This window comes from Helobdella robusta, assembly GCF_000326865.2.
Source record: "Helobdella robusta unplaced genomic scaffold HELROscaffold_3, whole genome shotgun sequence".
In the NCBI taxonomy this organism is placed as follows: Eukaryota; Metazoa; Annelida; class Clitellata; order Rhynchobdellida; family Glossiphoniidae; genus Helobdella; species Helobdella robusta.
This window is the reverse complement of record NW_008704501.1, coordinates 827,492-850,562: the sequence shown is the minus strand read 5'-3', so window position 1 is coordinate 850,562 and position 23,071 is coordinate 827,492. Positions and strand designations below refer to the sequence as shown.

Below are 23,071 nucleotides of genomic sequence, written 5' to 3'. Positions count from 1 at the left end.
GTTTGATGAGTGATTAGAGTTACCACATGAGATATTTGCACCTACGCCTGAAGCAATGACCACAGCAAGTGATCGTACGGTGATGGAGTTCGACTGCAAGGGCGATTTTTCATTTTTATTCACTGACGTATGTGCTAAGTTGTTTATTATTTCGTGCTCGTTTCTGGCCCATGCGCTGGAAGCTCTAAAAGAAGGTGTCGAAGAATCCATTCCCTGCCAACCAGTTATAAAAGGTAACAAACTCAACGTAAATTGCAGATTTTTAGAAACTGTGGATTAAACGAAATGTAGGCAGCTCACCAGCCACAAAAGAGAATAAAAAAAATTGCGGTCGAATTTTTTTCACACACCGACAAATTTAAAAGACAGTTTCAAATATAGTGGTTGTCGAATGTTGACTCCGATATCATTCCTCTGAGGTACTTTTCGACCTGACCGGAAAGCACGCATAAACAAGCAATTTAATTTAGAAATGACGCGTTGAAGCTTTTACGATGTGTCATGTGATTTTGGTCAGATAAAAACTTATAAGATTTTTTCCCCATACCTTCCTTCAATCACGTTTTTTCACAAATAACCATCAAGAAATTAACGAAAATCTAACGAATCAATTAATCAATTTATCGATCTCAATTATTCTAACAATGAGATTGCACGTAGATGGCAGAATTTTAAAAAAGAATAACAGTTCCTCCCCTTCTGTTACATAACTTGTTATTTTATTTAACAAGATATTTCAAAAATTATATTAAATTATTTATATTATATCTCGAAAAAAATTGGTATATTTTATTTTTAAATAAAATCTCATGTCACAAATACACGCAGTCCACAAATGAATCAAAGTTAACGAGTCCAATATTCCGCATTGGTCAGCCAATCATCAACTTAAAGTTCAAAATTTAATTTTCTTGTCAAGGTTTTGTTCTTTAGTGCTTTTCAAATTAAATATTGCACTATTAATAATTTTTAAGGTTGAATGAAAGAATAATTATTTCATATTTGGGTACACGACGAAAAAAAATTCAATAAAATTATGAATGTTTGTTTGTAAAATAATTTATTGACGTAACATTTCAAGGGTACCTCATTTAAAAAACAATTCAATATATGATGATTTTTATTTATTATTAATCACGTGCGTTATCAAAATTCGTTTCATCAGCATTCGATGGATTCAGCAATCTCCAGATATCATATTTTCAACAACATTTCTTAAAATTAATGCAAAAATTTTTTTAAAAATATAAAATAAATATATAATATCAAATTTGCAGATAAATAATTTCAACGATAATCCTCCATATATTTCTCGCGAGTATGTTATTGGAAAAAACATTTTCATAGAAAAACATTTCATTGTTCCGTCTGCACTGAAACTGCAGCATTGCCCTCTTTCTTGTCTTTGCATCTTTTGTTCTGGAACCAGACGCGGATGACTCTGGAATGCAGGCCAGTGATGAGGGAGAGGCTGTCCCTGTCCAGTCCGTCGGGTCTGCTGTTCGTCTTGTAGAAAGATTTCAAGACGGAGAGTTGCGACTCGGTCATGGGTGTTCGGTGGCGAGGAGCCTTTCTGGTGGATTCCGTTGGTGACGTTGGCGACACCGATAGTGTTGATGATGATGTTGTTGGCGATGTTGATAGTGGTTGCTGCTGCTGGTCTAAAAACTGATCTAAAGAGTGTTTTGGAATGTTTTCGTAGTGTTGAGGCAATTTGGCATAAATTTGTGGTTGTTGCAATTCGATTTTCTGTTGACTATGTTGATGGTTTTGTTGATTTTCTTGCTGATAATTGTCCATTTGGGGTGATTTTTTTTTCATGTCCCACTTGATATCGACTGCATTGAAAGTGTTGATGTTGTAGTTGTTCAAGTTAAATGTGTTGTTGTTGCTGTTGTTCAGGTTGAAAGTGTTGTTGTGGTTGTTCGGGTCGAAGATGTCTTTGTTGTTGTTGCTGCTGTCGTTGCTGTTCAGGTCAAAAGTGTCGTTGCTGCTGTTCTCATTGTTCTCGTTGTTGTTGTTGTTCAGGTCAAAAGTGTTGTAGTTCAGGTCGAAAGTATTGTTGTTCAGGCTGAAGGTGTTGTTACTCAAGTCGTGTTCGTTGTTGTTTATCTTGTAAGTATTGTTGTATTCGTTGTAAACGTTGTTCGTACTGCTGAGTTTGTTGTTTGTGTTGTAAATTTTATTTTCAGTGCCGATAAACGAGTTGTTGTTATTGTTGTTGTCGTTCGGATTGTTTGCGGATTCATATGTGGTGAAGGCCTCCATCTTGTGCTGCAAAGAACAAAACAACATGGTTCCATGCAGTGTGTACGGTTCACCAGCCGCAATCAACTTGTTGCACTTGAAACATCTGAAATATTTCATAGTTATATTTTTAATGAATAAAGTATATTTCACATGTTATTTTGTTATATGTATTTACTTACATGTGAGTGTTTGTATAGAACTTAATAATGGTTAATTAAAAATTTGGTTGGATAGCAATAACAAACAAAAAAAAAACAAAATTTGACAAATATTCACCTGAAGCAGTGGGGGTGGTAGGCTGTTGACCTCTGAGTCCTCATGACCTTCTCACCAGGCCCAAACCTCACGTTGCAGTTGTCGCATTTTCCACCAAACAACCTGTCAAGATGTTTCATAAAAAATTTTGATTAAATATTTGCTTATTAAAAAAAATTAAAATTCAAAACATTTAAAATGAACAAATCTGTTTTTAATAAAATTTAAATCATTAATGCATTATCACAGAAACGCATGTAACTGACCTGTTGAAGTCATGAGCGCAGTATATTTGTGCCTTCATGCAGTAGCAGACGTTCCTCTCATCGAGCAACTTGCCACACTCGACACACTTCAGGCACTTCTCGTGGAACTTCACACCTGGAAAAACATTCATCAGGAAGTGGTCCTCGATTATCTGCCCGCATGCGTAGCATCGGCTTTTAGCTGCATCAACCAACTCCCATTGATTGCCTAATTTTCTTTCAACTCCAACATCTGCATTAAATTTTGATTTAAGGTCAACTTCCATTATGGATTTGGATGTGTTAAGCTTCAAAGAATTGTTTCAAAAAGTGAACCAGTTGTTAGGCGTGGTATTTTTTTGAAATATAAAGCTCAATTTGTCGTGAACCAGTTGTTTCAATAGGTGAACCAGTTGTTGAATGTAGTGACTATTAATGCTCAACTTGTCTTTCTTTAGTGAACTTGTGATAAAGTTCGTCGTATATATAGCAATATATTCGCTTTGCTCGCTTTGTTATGATTCGTGGTAAGTTTTAACTCCGCCTATAAATTAACTTTGCGCCAATAAGGTTCGAGCATCGGTGTGGATGTGTGCTAACGGTGTGCGGGATAATAATTTTTAACAGTTCAAATTTGAATAAAAAAATGTATTGAGATGCATCAGGACTTTGCTGCAGTTTCCACAGTTGACACTATGATAATTTTTATTCTCATTTGAATATGTCAACGCTCTCATATTTATAATAAGCTTATGAATATGCAAACAAAGAATACAACTCTTTATAAATATTGAGGGAACAACAGTTAACGATATGAATTCTAACTCCGTGGACCACCAACGAACATATTTATTGCTGACTCGTGCCCAACAGTTTAACTGCTGAGTTAACTGCTGTAAAATAATCAAGCTACCATACGTTTTAATCACTTTACTACATATCACTTTCATGTATTTGTACTGGTAATACTTTATTACTTTTTTTACATACTTTTATCTATTTATTAGTTCTGGTCTCGTGGCGTTTTACGATGGAGAAATTTTCAGTGGCTGTGGCAATATTTTAATCACTTACCTCTACTTCTGTTTCAACATTTACTATAACTTACATCGTTTATTACAGCAACAAAGAGAACAACCGCGATTGCCGCTGCTACAACTACTACAACCGTGTCTCTGGCATTTTAGAGCCACTGTGCGATCTTGATGTTAGGAATTACAGGCTGCAAATTCTCACCATCCATCCATCCACCATTAATATTAGTGCAGGCAGTTATGTTTCGCTACAGTCACATTCAATTACCGGTGCTGTTATTTATCGATCATCTGATAATTAGTTGACTTCACAGTTGCTTCAACAGTCTGACACCTTCTCACGTACTCTTGTTATCTGCTTGTTTGCTTTCTGTCATTCTTTTCACAAATTTATTATCTAACAATATTTCGCAGATTATCAATAAAATTGTTTTTTTATTATTTTTTAAAGCCAAGCATAATTAATTGTTTGAAAATTAAAAAGTCCCATGCTGGTTCGATCGATGATAGTTCGCTCCGTTGAATTTTTGTCAAACTTCCTAAATTATATAAAGTTGTATAAACGGTTTTTGAATTTTCACAAATAACAGTTCTATTCAAAGTTTATCGCCATTCCAGACACACACATGCATGGATTCAAATTATACAAACAAACTCATAAACACTCACACGCACATAAACCATATAAACATTAAGAAACACACACACATAAACACACACTCACACAAACACACTACACCCACGTACTCATCCACAAAACACACACAAACACACATGCACACAAATACATACTTACAAACACGCACACAAACGATTAACAACATAAAGAAGTAAATAACATAAAATAAAATAACATAAATGCATTAATTAATTGACAATGGGGCTCAATGTCACATTAAGTTCTCGCGTACTTATTTGAATCAATAATCACACATACTTAAAATATACTCACGCTACACAGATGCATCTATATGCAAGTGTATATATATATGTATATAAATATATTATATATTATCGTGTATATTTATATAAATTAATATATATATATATATATATATATATATATATATATATATAATATTAGCTATTTCGTACTAAGGAGCATAGAAATAAATATATAAATAAATATATTTTTTTGAATAAACGTACAATACGTATGTTTATATCGACTGCAAATCTAAATAAACCTATTCTCATTTCATTTATTTACGTATAATTTTCAGTTGTACGCGCATTCACATCAAGCATGAATAATATCATGCATGTTGGTGACATCACACACACACACAACCACACACACACACACACACACACAATCATACACACACATATGCACATATACATAGATATATTCTATAATACATAGCTGCATAGTTGATGTCTTAATTGATTACGTAACTGACAAAACTTGAAGTATTCTTTTGAAAGAAACATGAGCTATTTCGTTATTTTTGAGCCATTATTATTTTTGTCGAGTGTTTGTAGTTTAATTGTTACTGAGTTGTTGGATTGCTGTGTTATGTTGCTGTAGTGAAGTCACTACTGTGTTGTTTTTATTGCTTTGTTATTTTGTCATCTTTGAATGCAAATCATGGTATTCATTTGAACTTATGATCAAATCGATAGTAAACTCTATCTCGCTTAAGCTATTAATTTTTAACAAATAATTTATTTAATAAATTAACTGATCATTATACGTACTACGCATATTTAAACATACACACCCATCAACATGTAACTAAACAACTTCATACTCTCAACAAAGTGCACATGTGCAGAAACCACGTTTCACACTGTTATGATACGACGGTTCGAAATCTATTCACACTCGAAACAGGCGAGTGACCGGGAAGCAATCTTCTGAAACTATTGAATAAATGCATTTGTCCGATACGTTTGCATTTTATTGATCTTATAAAGACATTGTTGATCGTTCATGAGAAATCAGTTATTCGTGAAAAAAGATAAATCCTGTCCCATATTTTCTCTAATTCATCAAATCAGAGAGAAATGATCTTTAATTGACCTGCAAACATGAAGGCATGCATAGTGTGGTTTTTTAAAGCGGCTCAACTGTCTTCGGATGGATCATCAATCTTCTTGGTTACGTCCAGATTTCAAATGTTCACTTGTTATGTATTTTTTTAATTTTTTATAAATGAAACAAAATTAGGATATATTTTTTGCTCTTGATTTGATAAGTTTTTTTGTTGTTTCTATAAACTCTATTTCTATTTGGAGTAAGTTAATTTAAATTTAATCCAAAATTCTGCTTATTTTCACAAAACAACGAATGTTTTAAACAGCATGATTAACTTTAAAAAAAAGATAGACAACAAAATACTATTTATGTGTAGCGTTAAAGTAACAAGCATTAAAAAAGCAATATAATACAACTACACATACACACATCACTTAATAGCTGGTCAAATTTTTTTAACACTCACATGATAAAATCCGCAAGCCAGTCTCAAAACATGGTGAAGAAATCAGCGTGAATGACTGCAGTAGGGCGTAACTAAATTAAATGAACAATTACCCGAATCAATTGCTCCAACGTCGATGCGTCCCATTCACGTTTCGAGACATTTTTAAATAGTCTGCGAGACATATGTGGCAACAATGTAGACAGAAGCAACATATTTGTATGCATAAGTGAAATGTGTTGTGTAATATCTTACTCTTCTTTGGTTGAGCAATTGGATGAAGTCTATTAACTAATTCTTTATTGAAAACCCGTCTGCATCATGCTGTTTCTGAAACGGCCAATTGCTCCACATAACAGCAATAACATGGAACAGTTAAATGAAACTGTTACAAAGTCATAAACTAACTAGATAGAATCTTCAAATGAACCAGCTAAAACTGAAAGTAACTTTTGTACGGTTTGTGATGTCAGTAACAAAGTGAAATCGCGTTATTGACCTCACTCGACAAAAACTGAAAGTAACTTTGTACGACTTGTGATGTCAGAAACAAAGTGAAATCGCGTTATTGACCTCACTCGACAAAAACTGAAAGTAACTTTGTATGGCTTGTGATGTCAGTAACAAAATGAAATTGCGATATTGACCTCACTCAACTTTGTAGCAAGCAACACCCAATAAAACTTTAGCATGACTATCAGCTTATTGGACTGAAAATGGTTGTCTCTGTTGCTTTGACCAGACTACAAACACGTTATGCATTTAAACACGAAAATTCCATTTAAAATTAACATATTTAATTTTTTTGTACTGTATTTATGATTTTAAATTAATTTTAAATACAATACAATACAATACAATACAATACAATACAATACAATACAATACAATACAATACAATACAATACAATACAATACAATACAATACAATACAATACAATACAATACAATACAATACAATACAATACAATACAATACAATACAATACAATATATAACACAACTCATCATAAATACAGTACAAACCAATACAATACGATACAATACAATGCAATACACAACAAAACAAAACAACACAGCGACGCAACACAACACAACATAAAGACAATACAATACAAGTACAATATACAATACAATACAAAATATAATACAAACATTTTGTTATTATTCCAAAGGTGGTTTTTTTCTTTTTTTCTTTAAAATTTTACCGCGTTTTTCAAACACATCTGTTAACATCGGTTGCTAAGGACGCACGTGATCCAAATTAAATAGAATAATAATTGTGGCAAAATGAATATTAGAACGAATATTTTAATTTAATTATCGTAATAAATGCAATAAATTTATATTATATTTTTGTAGTATTCATCCCTTTACAACCTTTACAATTTTACATCAAACACTTTACAAATTAATTTTGTACACTTTTTTTTATTTTCATGTAAGTAAAAAAAGTCTTTCATAATTAAATAAATAGTAATAAATACCATTATATTGTTTATTTATATATATTTTTTAATTTTTATTTATAATATACAAAAATTATTTAAGTAAGAAAGTTAAAAAAGTATATAAAAATGGACTATTACAGAGATGAGGTAAAAAAATTGAACTGCTAATTCAAACCTTATTACTTTTATACTAGTTATAATAATTATTGTATTTTATTATAATATAATATTCAATTACAATTAAATCAATTATTAAATATTACAAACATCTCTTTCTTTTATTAATACATTCATTAACTATTTACTTGGAAAAATTTAATGATTTAATTTTAATAAATATTCATGGTCAATGACATAATTGTTTTTACTTTTGATTGATTGCTTTTTATTTTATAAACATTGGTTAAGCAATAAAAACAAAGCTGTTATTTATATTTTACAAGTATTGTATTGTACTGCATTTTGTATACAATATTAAAAATAAGAAAGTCATTTTTTAATGTTTTAATAATTTCTAATATGTATAAATATAATATAATATAAGTGATAACAATGAAGTTAAATTAAATTTTAAATATATAATCATTATATCATAATAATAATAATAATCACATTTCATGGATTGTGAATTAAATTTTTTAATGTAGTGAGTAAATAAATAGGATATTTTTTTCAATATTTAGCATCAAATTGAGAAACTGGAACACAGACTAGCAAGAATGGAAGAGAAATATCAAGAAAATTTGGTTGCATTGCAACAGAGAAATGATTTAAGAATTAAGGAGGTTTCATATTGTTGTTACTTTTGTTAATTTTATTATTTATATTTATTGTACATATTGCAGAAAAAAATAGTATCTTTAGCCATTTTTTATGCTATATAAAAGTTGATTTAACTTCATTGAAGATTGTCGACAGAAAAAATTCTGAACTGGTTGAACTAGAAAGCAAACACAAGCAAAAAATTCTGGATGCCAACAACAGCTGTGATATTCTTCATTCCAAATGTGAAATTTTGTTACAATTTTAATTTCAAATGTTTCAAATCTCTTTCGTTTTGCTAATGTTAAAAAATAACCATAAATAGAAAATGTATTTTCCAAAATAATTTTTCCTTAAATTTATTAATTTTTAAAGTATCTTAACCTTATTTAGAAATTGTAATGAATGAAGTTTGTCAACAAAAAAAATAATTTTTAAAGTTTTAAAATCAACTTTGAATTTTTCGTAAATCACTCTAAATTAAAGTAAAATGTTAACAAATCATTCCCCTCATGTGACAGTGGTTGGGCGTGAGCATGAGTTCAAGACGTTGTGTGAAGAAATGAGGACTGAGAAAACGAAGCTGCACTCGAAGTACGAAGAAATATTGCTCAAAAAAGATAAAATGTTTCAGGAGAAAGTTAGTTGTTAAAGTGATAATCTATAAGTTTTTGTAATTTAATCAATTTAATTTAATAAATTCAATGCAATTCATGTCGGTTTGTTTTCAAACGTTTTGGAAGTGACTTTGTTTATTTAAAGGAATAAAATCAATAGTAATAACTTTCTTGTAATACAATATTTGAAATTATTAACCCCAACAGCACAAACAAAAATTTGATTCATAATAATGATAACAATAATAAAAGTAGAGATGTTTTTAATAACCAAACAAAAATAAAAATAGTTTCTTATTAACAAAGATAGATAGAGCAGACTTCTTCAGATTTTAACTTTTGAATTGCTGATGAATGTGATGTTTAGTTTATAGACTATATTCACTACTGTATTACATCTTGCATATAGTGTTGAAATGCAAGGTTCATCAATGAATAAATTGATGCATGTACTATATTTATAATGTTTACATTACTTTATATAAATATCACACGTTTTTACATTATAATGTTCGAGGTTTAAAATTTCTGTTAGCTTCTTGTTACCCTGTGTTCTAGTGAGGAATATTTGAATGAAGTTTGTATTACACAGTGTATATTTTAATGGAAATTTTGATAAAACTCTGTGCTGGATTTAATTTGTTTGTCATGTTTCTGATTTATTATGATCAGTGTTCAAGATTCGTTTGCAGTTGTTTCATTTTCTGAAATATTAAGAATACAAATAGTGAGTTGTCTCATGTATTATGCGAAGCGTGAAGCGTTGGTGACATCTTCAACAGCCACATGTACGTACATACAATTTGATCTGCAGATCACAGAACTGCAGCTACAGCACCAACAAGTCAGTGAGCAGATGAGCATCGAACATCTCGATGGAATGAAGAATCTAATGAATGAGACCAACGAGAAACTGAACAACTTAGAGAGGGATAGCAAAGTGAAAGATGAAGAAAATGTTGGTCGTTTCGATCTTTTCATCTTCAAATGTTCTCTTGTGATGTTATTATTTGTTTCATTGTTTTATGTTATCTTGTTATATATGTGGTTGTTTTGTTCCATGCAGCTTTTAAGTTTTATTTTGATGTTGAAACATTTTGTTTATTGTTTGCTTTAGTCTTTCAGCCTTTTAATAAGTTTATCCTTTCAAACATCCATGAATGTTTCAGTGTCGTTTGTTGCGTTGTTACGCAGACCAATGCATTCGTTCACACTCCACGCTGCTTCTAATGTTTTTGCTCTTTATTCTCATATATCATTTCAATAGCTAACAAGTGATATATTTAGTTAAAACCGGTTTAAAAAATCGATTATAGCATTTAAAAAGCATCTTTACTAAGGAGGTATTTTTCAAATGAATGTAATTGTTCTGGCTATACGCCAACGGCTGTACTTAACAATGCATTCATTATTTACGAAGAGCGCGCTGATCAAAAAGTTGGAGCGGAGGGTGATGGAGTTGAGCAAGGAGCACGAAGATGTCCTGATAAAGAAGAAAGTGATGGAGGGTGAGGTCGGCAGGTTGAGGAAGGAGAGGGAGGAGGCTCTGCTCAGGTCAGTATGCATCTGCCGGTCGTCATTTCATTATCATCATCATCGTCGTCATCACTCAATCATCATCATCTAATCATCATTACCTGATCATCCAGTCTTCATCGTTCTCATTCATTTATCAACTAATTTTTATTATCCAGCCATCGTTACTTATTATTGAATTTTATTCCACCAAGCAACAACCTTTTTTGATAACATTTTGCATTGAGTGATAAAAAGACATAGATTAAATAAAAGGACATAAAAATACATTGTATAAATTGTTAATTTTTTTATTTAATGCACGACAAACTAGAAAACAGAGAAGAAATAATTGACAGCATAATATTTAAAATTTGTTTGTGGCAGGCTGGTTGCCAGCGAGAAGAAATGCGAGCAGGTGAAGTTGGCTTGGGAGCAGCAACTGCAAGCCAGCAAGCAGCAGTTCGAAAGCACCACTGAAGCCATCAAGAAGAACCACTCTGCTAATTTGGCCAAGGTAGACTTCCATGTTTCTATGTTTCTTTATTTCCATGCTCCTATGTTTTCAGGTTTCAATTTTTCTATGTCAGATGTGTTTAACGAACACTTTGTTTCAACTTCTTTTGTCAAGACCTTAATTAACAATGATTTGGATAGTGCTATGCGTTATATGTCACTTATTAATACAAATTCTTTTGATATTCTTGAAATAAATGCTAGTGTTGTTCTGAAAACAGTAATGGATCTCAATAATTCTTCTTCCATAGCAGACATCCTCACACCATTGACATATTGTTTTAATCTTTCTCACGCAATGTGGTGCTTTCCTGCAAAATTAAAGATAGCTACAGTTATACCAATCCATAAGAATGCATCAAGAGACAATGCCAGCAATTATCGTACCATTTCTTTAATAAGCATCTTTTTAAAAATTTTAGAAAAAAATCTTCATTCAAACTTGATGAGTTTTTTTAAAAGAAAATAATATTATTTCTCGATTGATGATGCTGGATTGTTTTATTGCTGGAATTTTATGGAAGCTTTGCGCTTCCGGTCTTCTTAATAAATAAATGTGTTTCTATGTTTCCATGTTACAATGTTGTACAAATTTTAATATAAAGCCAGAATATTTAGAACGGCAATATAAACCTCGTCTATTTAGTCATATTTCTGAAGGAAAATATTAAACATCAGATAGAACTTCGAGTGAAAGAATTTGAGAAAGCACTGAGCAAGAAGCAGGAACACATCAAAATGTTGAAAGACGAACATGAAAAAAATTTATCGGTCTGTTGTTTTGTGTGTTTGTTTGTTGTATTGTATGCTGTTTTGTATGTTTCTTGTGTTCAATGTTATTTGTTCATTGATTGATTGAACTGTACAACAAAACATCAACTTTTTTAACTAAGTTTATGCCAAGAGATTTGTCGTCAAATTTCTTTCAATTTTATAAAACATTTAAACAACAATTGAAACAGAATTATTAATGATGAAATCAAATGACGTTAAGATCACTCACTTAATGTTATCATGTAACGATTTTGCATCTACTTTCAGAGTTTGAGTGAACAGCATGCGAGGAACTTGCAGCAGAAGGATGAACTGTGTGCTAAAGAGGTTTCAACTCTATTCACTTCCAGCTGCTTGCACACTTTCATTCCATTAACATACAGATGTTTTCCATTTGTGTTTAAACTTGTATATAGTTTTCACTTAATTTTCCTAATTTTATCCTCATGCTCAAACTTTATCGAAATTTCAACTCCATATCAAACTTGTTATCACCGTCATATTTATGTTTTTTCTAATTTTTAATTTTGTTTGTTTTTTTTTTCATTCAACCACCATTCTCTTAAAATCGGCATCTACTGTTTTTATTCTACAATTGTAACAAAATAGTTATCATTCATTTTTGGAGGGGGCAGTGATGATAATGATTGTGGTGATGATGATGGCGATGATGATGATGATGGTGATGTGAACGTGGAGTCGTGCATCCAATTTATTAATTTTTGTGCACTTCTTCCGTCGCAGTATTGAGATGTTGCATTTTAATAATTCAACCAACTTTATAGGTGCAGAGGTTGCAGATACAAATCGAAGACTGCAATCACAAGTACAAGAAATCCATTGAAAATTATGAGAGCGTCACCAAGTTTGTTTCTTCGGAATTCTGATTGTATTAAACGTTCAAAATATTTGATTTCAAATGATGTTTAAGTGCAAAAGCTACTTTAAAACAGCGACGACATCAATGACATCAACAACCACATCATTCACCACACCAACAACCGTAACATCAACCGACAACTCAACATGCACAAACATTCCACATTAACATTGGGGCAGACAGAAGAATGAAGAGATAGCAGTCCTGACCAGCAGACATTCGAAAGAAATGACAGATTTGAATGATAAGTTGGATAGACTAAACGTCTTGATGAATAGTGAACGAAAGAAATATGATGATAAGGTGATGTGATCGTGATGCTAATTTTGGTGAAATTGTGATAACGGTGAAGAAGCTTGATTATGAATATGAAATGATCTTGTTGGCTTCATTCTTATTCTTCGCAATGTGATAAGCAAAGGTTGTGTCGGTTTTATGTCATGACGTGACCTCTTTAATTACGCAATCTTTGCTACTCATTCCCAACCTACCTGTTGAATGCTGGAATGAATGGAGGATAGATGAATGAATGGATGTATGTATGAATGAATGAATTGATGAATGGATAGATGGATGGAATAAATATATGGGAGGAAGTATGTATGAAGAAATGAGTGAAAAGCTAGCAAAGAACAGAAATTAAATTTTTATTTGAAATGACGACTAGTTTTGCTCTGTTGAAACTTATTTGAGTTGGAGGCATTTGAATGCATTTATACTCAGTAAGTTGCTCTCCTCGGACCATGTTTATCGTCTGCCTTGTCTCCATGGTTGATGGCTGGGTTAGGGTTGATGGTTGGTCAGCCTATGAGGGGGCTTGGTTGGCCTGGATTTGTTTGCCCTCGATTGCACCCTCCAAGACATTATCTATAATTATTATCAGTTATTTGACCCAAGCTCGTTCGTTCGAGTTTCACCATGATGTTTGGCATTGTTAATTATTTTAAATATTAACTTAAAATATTTTTAATTGAATTATTTGCAATCACAATAAAGAAACTACTACTACTACTACTACTACTAATAATAATAATAATAATAATAATAATAATAATAACAATACTAATAATGTTTTCATTATTTTTTTATGATTATTATTATCATCATCCACATTTACTATGTTGATATCCACAATAGTCGCAATGAAAATAACAATAATTAAAATCACCTCATCCATACGATCGAATGATCATAAAAATAACAACACACCACAGATGGGTGAGATGCAATCTCTGTTGAAGAAGATGACTGAGCAGATGGATGAATCGAAGAAGGAATTCGTGAAGAAGATGAAAGAGAATGATTCCAAGCACTATCACCACGTGACATCTCTGGTTAATTGCCTACCATCCTCTCCTCTTTCTATGCTACCAAAAAACACTTTCATTTCAAATTATCTACCAATCACGATATTTTAGCTTTCTCACATTCGTTTAAGTTCTTAAGAGTTGTGATTTAATTTTGGTTTTGACGATTTTCAAATATTGTGAGGTTGTATTGATCTGAAGATGTACGCATAATAATGCTTGTGGCAGGCTGTAACGGTTGAAATTTTGTTAACCGCATCAAAATTATTATTTATCATATATGCATTCACTGCATTCGTCTGCTTTGATATCGCCATGTTTTTATAGCCGTCATCACGACAATTCATCATTATCATCGTCGTCTTCATTTTAGCTTCATCATTATCATAATTTAGATTTCAAAACACGAGAAAGAAAAGCATAAACAGAATGAAAGTTTTGAGAAAAGGTAGACAGCTGATGTACTTATTTAATTAATTATTTAACTGCTTACAACAATCCTACTTTTTAGTTTCGCTAGTATAAATTAAGTTTAAATATACAACACAACCATTACACCAGTTACCCATTTTAACTTTTAAATGTTTCTTTTAATGATGGTTTTCCTCTACAAGGCTTGTTTGCTGCCATCACCATCATCACCCTCATTATCCTGATGGTCAGAGTCATCTTCACAATCAGTTCAAAGGTCATCCTCATCACTACCTTCCTCATATTTATCATCATTATTACATGATGTTATATATCTACGGCAATATTTTTATGTCATCGCCATAACCTTCCTGTCGTCCCCATAACCCATCGTCACCAAACTCTAAACCATCATTCTTCGTCGTCGACATCATCTGCTATTATTCTTTTGAGACTATCATAATTAACCATAACCATCACGAACCTATGAAACCATCATTTCTCGTCGTTTCGTCGTCATCATTATCATAATTATCATCATTATAATCATCATAATCATCATCATGACGGCCAGGATGATGCAGCTGCAGGACACTCACAGCAGGGAGAAGAATGAGCTGAGGAGCAAGCACGCAGGCGCGCTGGACGAGGTCAGGAACAAGTTGATGGTCAAGATCGAAGATGACCAAAAAGTATAACGATTTTTTTTCGCCTCATTCAAACGATTATTTATATATATATATATATATATATAATAAATTACGATTCATTATTAGAAAAATAGAAAAATTAAAATTAATAGATAATACTAAAGCGATAGAATTTAATGAAACTTATATATATATATATATATTATATATATATATATATATATATTAACGTTTTTCAAGCTATTGTATCGCATAGCAAAACAAGCAAAGCGTACGAAAAAAGACAGATTGTGCCTCATGTATCAAATGGGAAGACGAGATCAAGCTACGATGGAAAGAATATTTTAACCGTCTGTTAAATGAAACAAATCCCATCAATGTCAACTTTGACGCTCCACCCATCGAAGGTCCGATTCCAGACATCACTGTAGGGGAGCTTACAGAAGCTCTGAAAGCTATGAAGGATGGAAAGGCAGCAGGGGCCTCTGGATTTACAAATGGCATTATCAAAGCATCTGGTACTGCAGGTATCCAAACGTTACTACAACTTTGCCGTAAAGTGTGGAAAAATTGCTCAATGCCGACTGAATGTAACTATAGCATGACAGTTCCGCTATACAAAAGCAAAGGTGATCTATTGAACTGTTCATCATATCGGGGTATACGTCTGTTAGAACACTCTCTAAAAATTGTCGAAAAAATCATTGAGAGAAGATTAACGTCGTGCATCACAATCTGAAATTATCAATTTGGTTTCCTAGCGGGGAAATCATCAACAATTGATGCAATTCACATCCTTCGGCAACTGCAAGAAAAGTATCTCGCAAAGCATCAATAACTATCACACATTTTTGTAGACTTTGAAAAAGCATTCGATCGAGTTCCCCGTGAAACAATCAGGTGGAGTTTACGTCGACAACTCATTTCAGAATATCTTGTTCGACTTGTGATGGAAATGTATACGAATACTAAGACTCTTGTCAGCACAACGGTTGGAAACACAGATGCATTTGACATCGGCGTTGGAGTTCACCAAGGCTCGATTCTCAGTCCACTGTTATTTATAACTGTGATGGAAGAAATCACAAAACCGATACGCACTGGTGACATTTGGAATCTAATATATGCTGATAATATCGTTTTAACAGCCACGTCTGAGCAGAATGCAGCACAGATGTTTGAAGATTGGAACACCAGACTCGCCGATCATGGATTCAAAGCCAACATCAGCAAAATTGAAGCAATGAACAATGGTGAACCCATTCAATTCACAGCTACTGGACGATGGCCCTGTTCAGTTTGTAAAGCTGGTGTAGGTAACAATTCAATCAAGTGTCAGCAGTGTAACCAGTGGTGTCACAAACGTTGTTCAAAAATAATTGGTAATTTATCTAAAGTGTCAAATTTTGTTTGTCCTGCTTGCATCAATCCACAACAACAAACTCGAAATAACAATATTTTTGAAGCCATTAAGGTAGAGAAAGTCAATATCTAGGGGATGTTCTGGATTGTACTTGAACAGCTGAAGCTGCCGTTCGAGCACGCATACGTGCAGCCTAGAATAAATGGCATCTCTTTGCCTCTATATTGATGCGGCGTGACATTCCACTACCACAACGATCAAGACTTTATAAATCTGTGATATGTCCGGTGTTGTTATATGGTGCAGAAACATGGCTAATGACAACCAAACTGGAACAACAACTTCACCGAACCGATATGAAAATGCTCCGATGGATGCAACGAATTAGTCTGAAGGACCACATCAAATCCACCGAAATCCTGTGTCGTGCTGGTTTAGATGATATAAAGGACGAATGCCGGCAACACCGTCTGAAGTGGTTTGGTCATGTCAAACGAAGTGGAAACAGTGCCATAACTTCTCTTGCAGATGTTGAAGTACCTGGCACACGTCCCAAAGGCCGTCCAAAGAAACTGGTTGCAAACAATCGAGCAAGACATGAAATCTCTAAATTTAAATGAAATGGATACAGCTGATCGCCTAATTTGGCGCAAAAAATTGATGACAAAGAAAACAACGTCCTACCTTGGGAGAACTGGGTCTCTGGTCGCTAAACGATGATTGATTGATATATATATATATATATATATATATATATATATATATCATTTTATTATAATCGTGTTTATATATATATATACATCGTATAATTATTGTTTATATTATTGAATTTATTTTTATTACAACTATCTATTATGTTTGCATGTATACAATTAATTCCCAACGTATCAAATAACAAGACAGCACAGTAGGACACGAGCGTATAAAGTAGTGCATGCATGCACTGTAGCAATGTACTGCTTTCTAACATTCACGCCATGCAAACAGCTGCCACATCACCAGAAACTCATGTCGTTACAATAACACCAACATCAACAACCATAACATACCATAAATCGCACAATCAGAAAACACATCAGTTGGAGCAGAACGTGGAAGACTTAACTGAAACAATAAAGACATTGAAACAGTACCACACGAACAAACTCAACGAACTGAACAAGCTCAAGCAACAAGAGGTCATTGATCTCGAAAAGTCCTACAATTCGAAGGTTCCACAGTTTGTATAATATTTTCATACGTTTGATTATTGAAATACAAATTTTTCTGTTGATTATAAATAGTCTTAAGCTTTTATTTAAAATTTCTTTTGATAGTCATCAATTTCAAAGTTTTTCCAATGATGCAGTAGCAGAAAAAGCAAGGCGGGATGTGGTGGCAGAGGCAGTAAGAATATGGGTTTTTAGTTTTTAAAGAGTTACAACTTTTTTCTACTTAGGCGGTACGCTAGCGAGGTAGAGATCGGATAGAACAATTGACAATAGAATAAAGCAGTTTGTTAAAAAGTTTAAAGCAATAACAATTGATTAGTGCTTTAGGAGTTTTTCGCCAATTTCAAAATATGCATTCCAAATAGACGACGAATCACTTACAGACTTATACTTATACCTACTTAACATAACGAATCAGGTTTTTGAAATGGAAGAACGAATGAAGAATGAGAGGGAAGCAATGGAGAAACATTACAAGAATAATTTTCAAACTATTAATGAGAAGGTTCATATTTCATTTGTAGTTGACTGATGTGAATGCTGTTGTTTTTGTTGTTGATGGTGATGATCTTGTTGTTCATTGATGATGACGTTGAAGCAAATAATGTAGTTGAGATTGTTGAAAGCTGCAGCCTCTACGCGAGTCCTGCATTTGATTGAACCACGTACATGTCGAACCGTCTCTTTTCCTCCTCCACATACTTCACCAATGCTAAGAACAACTCATACTTTATAGCCCCACAAAAACGTGACCGGTTCTAAATCGGTTTATATCAGCCTTTGTATGGTTGCTGAAGTTTCTTTCAGATGTTCCAATGCTGCTGTATGCACTACCTTAAACCCTTCATGATTACTTGGCTGAGTTGAAGGTTTTAATAATTCAACATGTTCCTTGTCTGATTACAAATCTTTGTGCTTGGAGTCCTCTTCTTTTGTTTGCTGCCATGTATGCCTCCTCTCATTTGTTTCAACCCCACAAAGCCCTGATATTATGCTATTTCTAGCGAGTTGATTATGGTCATATTATCTGCAACTATGATTGCAGTCTCCAGGTTTACGTAGTTTTGAGTCCATTCAATAGCTACGTGCATAATGCATAGCTTTTCTTTCTTCATAAAAGTTGCAGCACTGATACGTGCATGCTTTACTTCTTTACGTGGAAAGTTAGGGCTAGGATTAAGGTCGTTTGCCATCTTTTCAGTGCTTCCTGTTGAGTTTGAGTTCACTAAACCGTCTGTGAGCAAGTACAAAGATCTGTTGCAGTCTCTACTAATAACAGTGTTGCTGTTGTTTGTTTTGACAACAGTAATGTGATTTAAGTTAAGAAATTGTTTGTTGTCGAATAACTAATTTGTTTTCATTGATGTTGCAGACTAATGATAAGATAAGATCTTTCACAAAGTCCTACAGAGAAAAAATTGAAAGTTTAGAAAAGGTTGACATTCTTTACAATTAACACATTCTACGTTGGTTCATATTCTTATATTGTTATTACTAATGTTATATTTTACTGAGTTTATTGTAATTATTTGTACCATCACTTGAGTTAATATTTTGTACGTTTACAGTCTCTGGAAGTGATTAATGAAGATTACAAGATGACTACCATGTTGGTACTTTTTGTTTTCAAGTACAATTGTTTCAATTTACAAAAAGCTTTTTAAGTCAAATATTATTATCAATGAAGAAAGACCTTTTAATTTCAAATAATTGATAAAATGCGAGGCCACATTGGACACCACATTTTAAAATAAAAAACTGTTCACTTAAATTTTTTTCCTTTCAAATTTATCACGGAGCGCAATATTTTCAAATGCAAAACTGTGAACAAAACTTTGCAGATCACTAAATGAAAGTTCTGACATGTTAATTAAAGCGAGGCGCGAATTCGAGCAGAAGGAGCAAAGTTTTCTACAAAAAATTAAAGTTGGTTAAAATTATTGAGGTTAAAAAATTTTCAGTTTTGTTTTAAATTTTCGAATGTAACGTAGCCAGAAATCTTTTGAAAATGCAAATTTATTCTAAAATTAAAAAAAAATCTAATGAGCGTTACATTCTCAAAGCTTTCCTTGCCCAGGATTTTGAAGATCACATATGTGATGAATTCTTAGTTGCTGGGTTTATTTACTTGATGTTTCACGTTCATTCGAAAGTGAATGTTAATGATATCGTCAGAGCTGTCTATATGTGTTTTATATGAGCTGTCTATATGTGTTGGTGGTGGAACGAGACGGTGCGAAATGCTATTGCCAGTAAGAAAGCAGTTTTCAAACAATGGCAGAAGACGAAGACTGATGAAGATCGAATGACATACCGATCAAAGAACACAGAAGCGAAATGTCAGGTTGTGATAGCTCGTGCAAATTAATGCAAGGTATGGTTGTCTGGAAGTAAAAGCAAACAAATTCGGTCACTACCGAATAGCAAATCAAGCCAAAAGACTGAAAAAGGATATAGTTGGTGCCACATGCATAAAGAATAATAAAGGCACCATAATAACCTTGCAGAATGAAATGAAGGATCACTGAAAGGATTACTCCGATCAGTTATTGAATGAAGCAAAATTTATTGGGGTGGACTTTGATGCACTTCCGGGGAAAGACTGATTCACGGCATCACAGCTGAGAAGCTTACGGATGCGTTGAAGGCAATGAAGGTAGGTAAAGCGGCTGGTCCTTCTGGACTTACAAATGATATCATCAAGGCATCTAGTGGGCAGGCTTCCGAGCCCTCTTACACATCTGTCAAGAGATATGGAGTAAATCGATACTACCAGTGGAATGGAACAGTAGCACAACTGTGCCGATATATAAAGAAAAAGGGGATTCATTGAAATGCTCCTCATATCGGGGTATACGTCTTCTGGAACATCCCCTGAAAGTTATTGAAAAAGTCATTGAGAGAAGACTGTTGTCGTGCGTTTCAATAGGTGGTTACCAGTACGGCTTCATCGCAGGGAGATCCACCATTGATGCTATCTATATCATTCGTCAACTACAGGAAAAACACATGGCAAACCAAAAGCGACTGTTCCATGTCTTTGTGGACTTGGAAAAGGCTTTTGACAGAGTGTCTCGTGAGACAATCTGGTGGAGTTTACGTAGACAGCTTGTTCTCGAATATCTGGTTCGGCTGGTTATGGCAACGTACTCTAACACAAAAACTCTGGTCGGCACAATAGCCGGTAACACGAATGAATTTGATATTAACGTCGGCGTCCATCAGTGATCAATACTCAGCTTCCTGCTCTTCATCACGGTGATGGAAGAAATAACCAAACCGATATTCTCAGATAACATATGGAATGTGATATATGCAGATGATATCATCCTGACGGCGGCTTCGGAACAAGACATAGCCAGAAAGTTTAAGGTCTGGAATACCCAGCTTGCCGAACACGGGCTAAAGGTAAACCATGACAAAACAAAAACTAGGATCACCGATGGTACCGCTAAGCCTGTGGTCTCTGGTCATTGGCCATTTTCGGTGTGTGGGGCTGGAGTTGGAAGCAACTCGATCAAATGCCTACGATGTCAGCAGTGGTGTCACAGACGATGCTCGAGAATTACCGGCTCACTGGGGAAAGTGACTGATTTCGTGTGCCCCGCCTGCATCAAACCGCGACAACGGAGCCAATATGATGATACGATTACCGGGACCGAAACTGTTATTTCATTTCAGTATTTGGGAGATACGCTGGATTGTACTGGAACAGCCGATGCCACCGTTCCTGATCGCATACGTGCAACGTGGGGCAGATGGCATTTTCTTGCCTCGGTACTGATGCGGTGTAGCATTCCTCTAACGCTTTGCTCAGAACTAAACAACACAGCTATACGTTCTGTTCTAATGTATGGTGCAGAGACGTGGCCAATGACAGCAAAACTCGAACACCAGCTTCACCGAACTGACATGAAGATGATTCGTTAGATGCAGCATGTTGACCTAAGGGACCATATCCATACAATCGAGATCCTGAACCGATCGGGACTGTGCACGTTGAAGGATGCATGTCATCGTCATCGCCTACGATGGTTTTGGCCATGTGAAGCGAAGCGAAAACGATACAATAATTTCCGTTACTGAGCACCAGGTGCCTGGCACCCGCCCAAGAGGTCGCCAAAAAATTCCTGAACGCAGACCATACAGGAGGACTTGAAGGCACTTGGTCTCAAGGAGACAAACGCAATGGATAGATCGGCTTGGAGACAGAAACTGATGAATGGAATAAAAAAGTCAGACCCATAACGAATGGAGGCAATAAACGGGGATTGATTGATTGTCTATGTGTTTTATTTATTTTATTAAAGCAATTCATGCACTACATTCCATTCAGAGTTTGGAGATAAGTAATCAAAATCTCAAAGAGTTGGCAGTTAAGAGGGACAACGAGATTGAAGAGAACAGATTACAATTCCTCGAACAAGTCAGTAAAATGTTGCATCATTTTAACGTTACACAACTATTTCAATGCTTCTCCTCTAATGTTTGTTTTCGAATTAGTTCTTTACAGCTCACATTATTATGTGAATGATTTTATGAAGTTGTGTTAATTCAATGTTGCTTGATATTTTTACCTTATAAAAATCATTTATGATTGAAGACGTGTGGCAAACAATCACATCGTTTATAAATTTCCTCTGCCAGGTGACCAGCATTAAGAGCATGTACGAGGTCAAACTTCAAGGAATGATACCAAATCCCATGGTCCAGGTAATTTCTTTCTCCCTTTGCAATTGTTTTACATTGGATATTTATTTTGCTGATTAAAGCTGCCTTATCCAAGCTCTTCCCTCGTATTTCATTAAAATTTTTTAAACTTTTGAAGTGCAAATAAATTAGCAAAAACAGAAGAAACAGCCTTAAACCTTTATACAACTGCACTTATTATTGAGTCAAATACTTCATTATAATTATGTTTCTGTGGATATTTGATCTATTCGGCAACTTTTTTAATTTTGGCAACAATTTCATCAGCTGCTGCACACTTTTTGTTTCTCAGAGCTGAATTTGAATTCCGTGCTTTTTCCATTTCTCTTTATAATTTTCTTGTTTTTAACGTCTGCTTCCTTCTCTTGCCAATGTTGATTCTCGAGTTTTAGGATCCATACTTGTTTGCTTCACGCAATAAAATCAGTATTCTGGTCCAAAATGTTGACATAAACAATTCAACGCACAAATGACGCAAGGTATTCAAGATTTTATCCAAATCTGGGTCTCATCTGATAGACTACTTTAATATTAAGCGTGCAGTGTACGATAAGTGAACCTCATGCGGCATCATGGGAAAAAGTTAACTATTCAATAATCTTGCAGGCGGTTAGAAATAGTAGGCGAGAATTAACTGAAAACAATAAACGTTTCTTCCCATTCATAGAGTTTGGATATGCAAGCGACGCGATAAA

At 33.9% G+C, this 23,071-nt stretch overlaps 2 protein-coding genes across 2 annotated transcripts; one reads left to right on the top strand and one right to left on the bottom strand.

Annotated features, from left to right (window-relative positions):
• Positions 1-1,043: 1,043 nt before the first annotated feature.
• On the bottom strand, positions 1,044-3,198 carry HELRODRAFT_188500 (hypothetical protein). Its single transcript, XM_009021006.1, has 3 exons — positions 2,772-3,198; positions 2,527-2,628; positions 1,044-2,353 (listed from the first exon to the last, which is right to left on the bottom strand). Exons 1-3 carry the CDS (start codon positions 3,035-3,037, stop codon positions 1,357-1,359), a joined length of 1,365 nt encoding a protein of 454 aa, XP_009019254.1. The 5' UTR covers positions 3,038-3,198; the 3' UTR covers positions 1,044-1,356.
• Positions 3,199-17,432: 14,234 nt separating this feature from the next.
• On the top strand, positions 17,433-22,933 carry HELRODRAFT_161022 (hypothetical protein; the record flags this gene model as incomplete). Its single annotated transcript, XM_009021005.1, has 9 exons — positions 17,433-17,674; positions 17,772-17,841; positions 18,085-18,171; positions 19,039-19,101; positions 19,235-19,275; positions 19,508-19,592; positions 22,003-22,092; positions 22,314-22,379; positions 22,856-22,933. The coding sequence occupies 9 exons, from the start codon at positions 17,433-17,435 to the stop codon at positions 22,931-22,933; spliced, it is 822 nt and encodes a 273-aa protein (XP_009019253.1).
• Between the last annotated feature and the right edge of the window lie 138 nt (positions 22,934-23,071).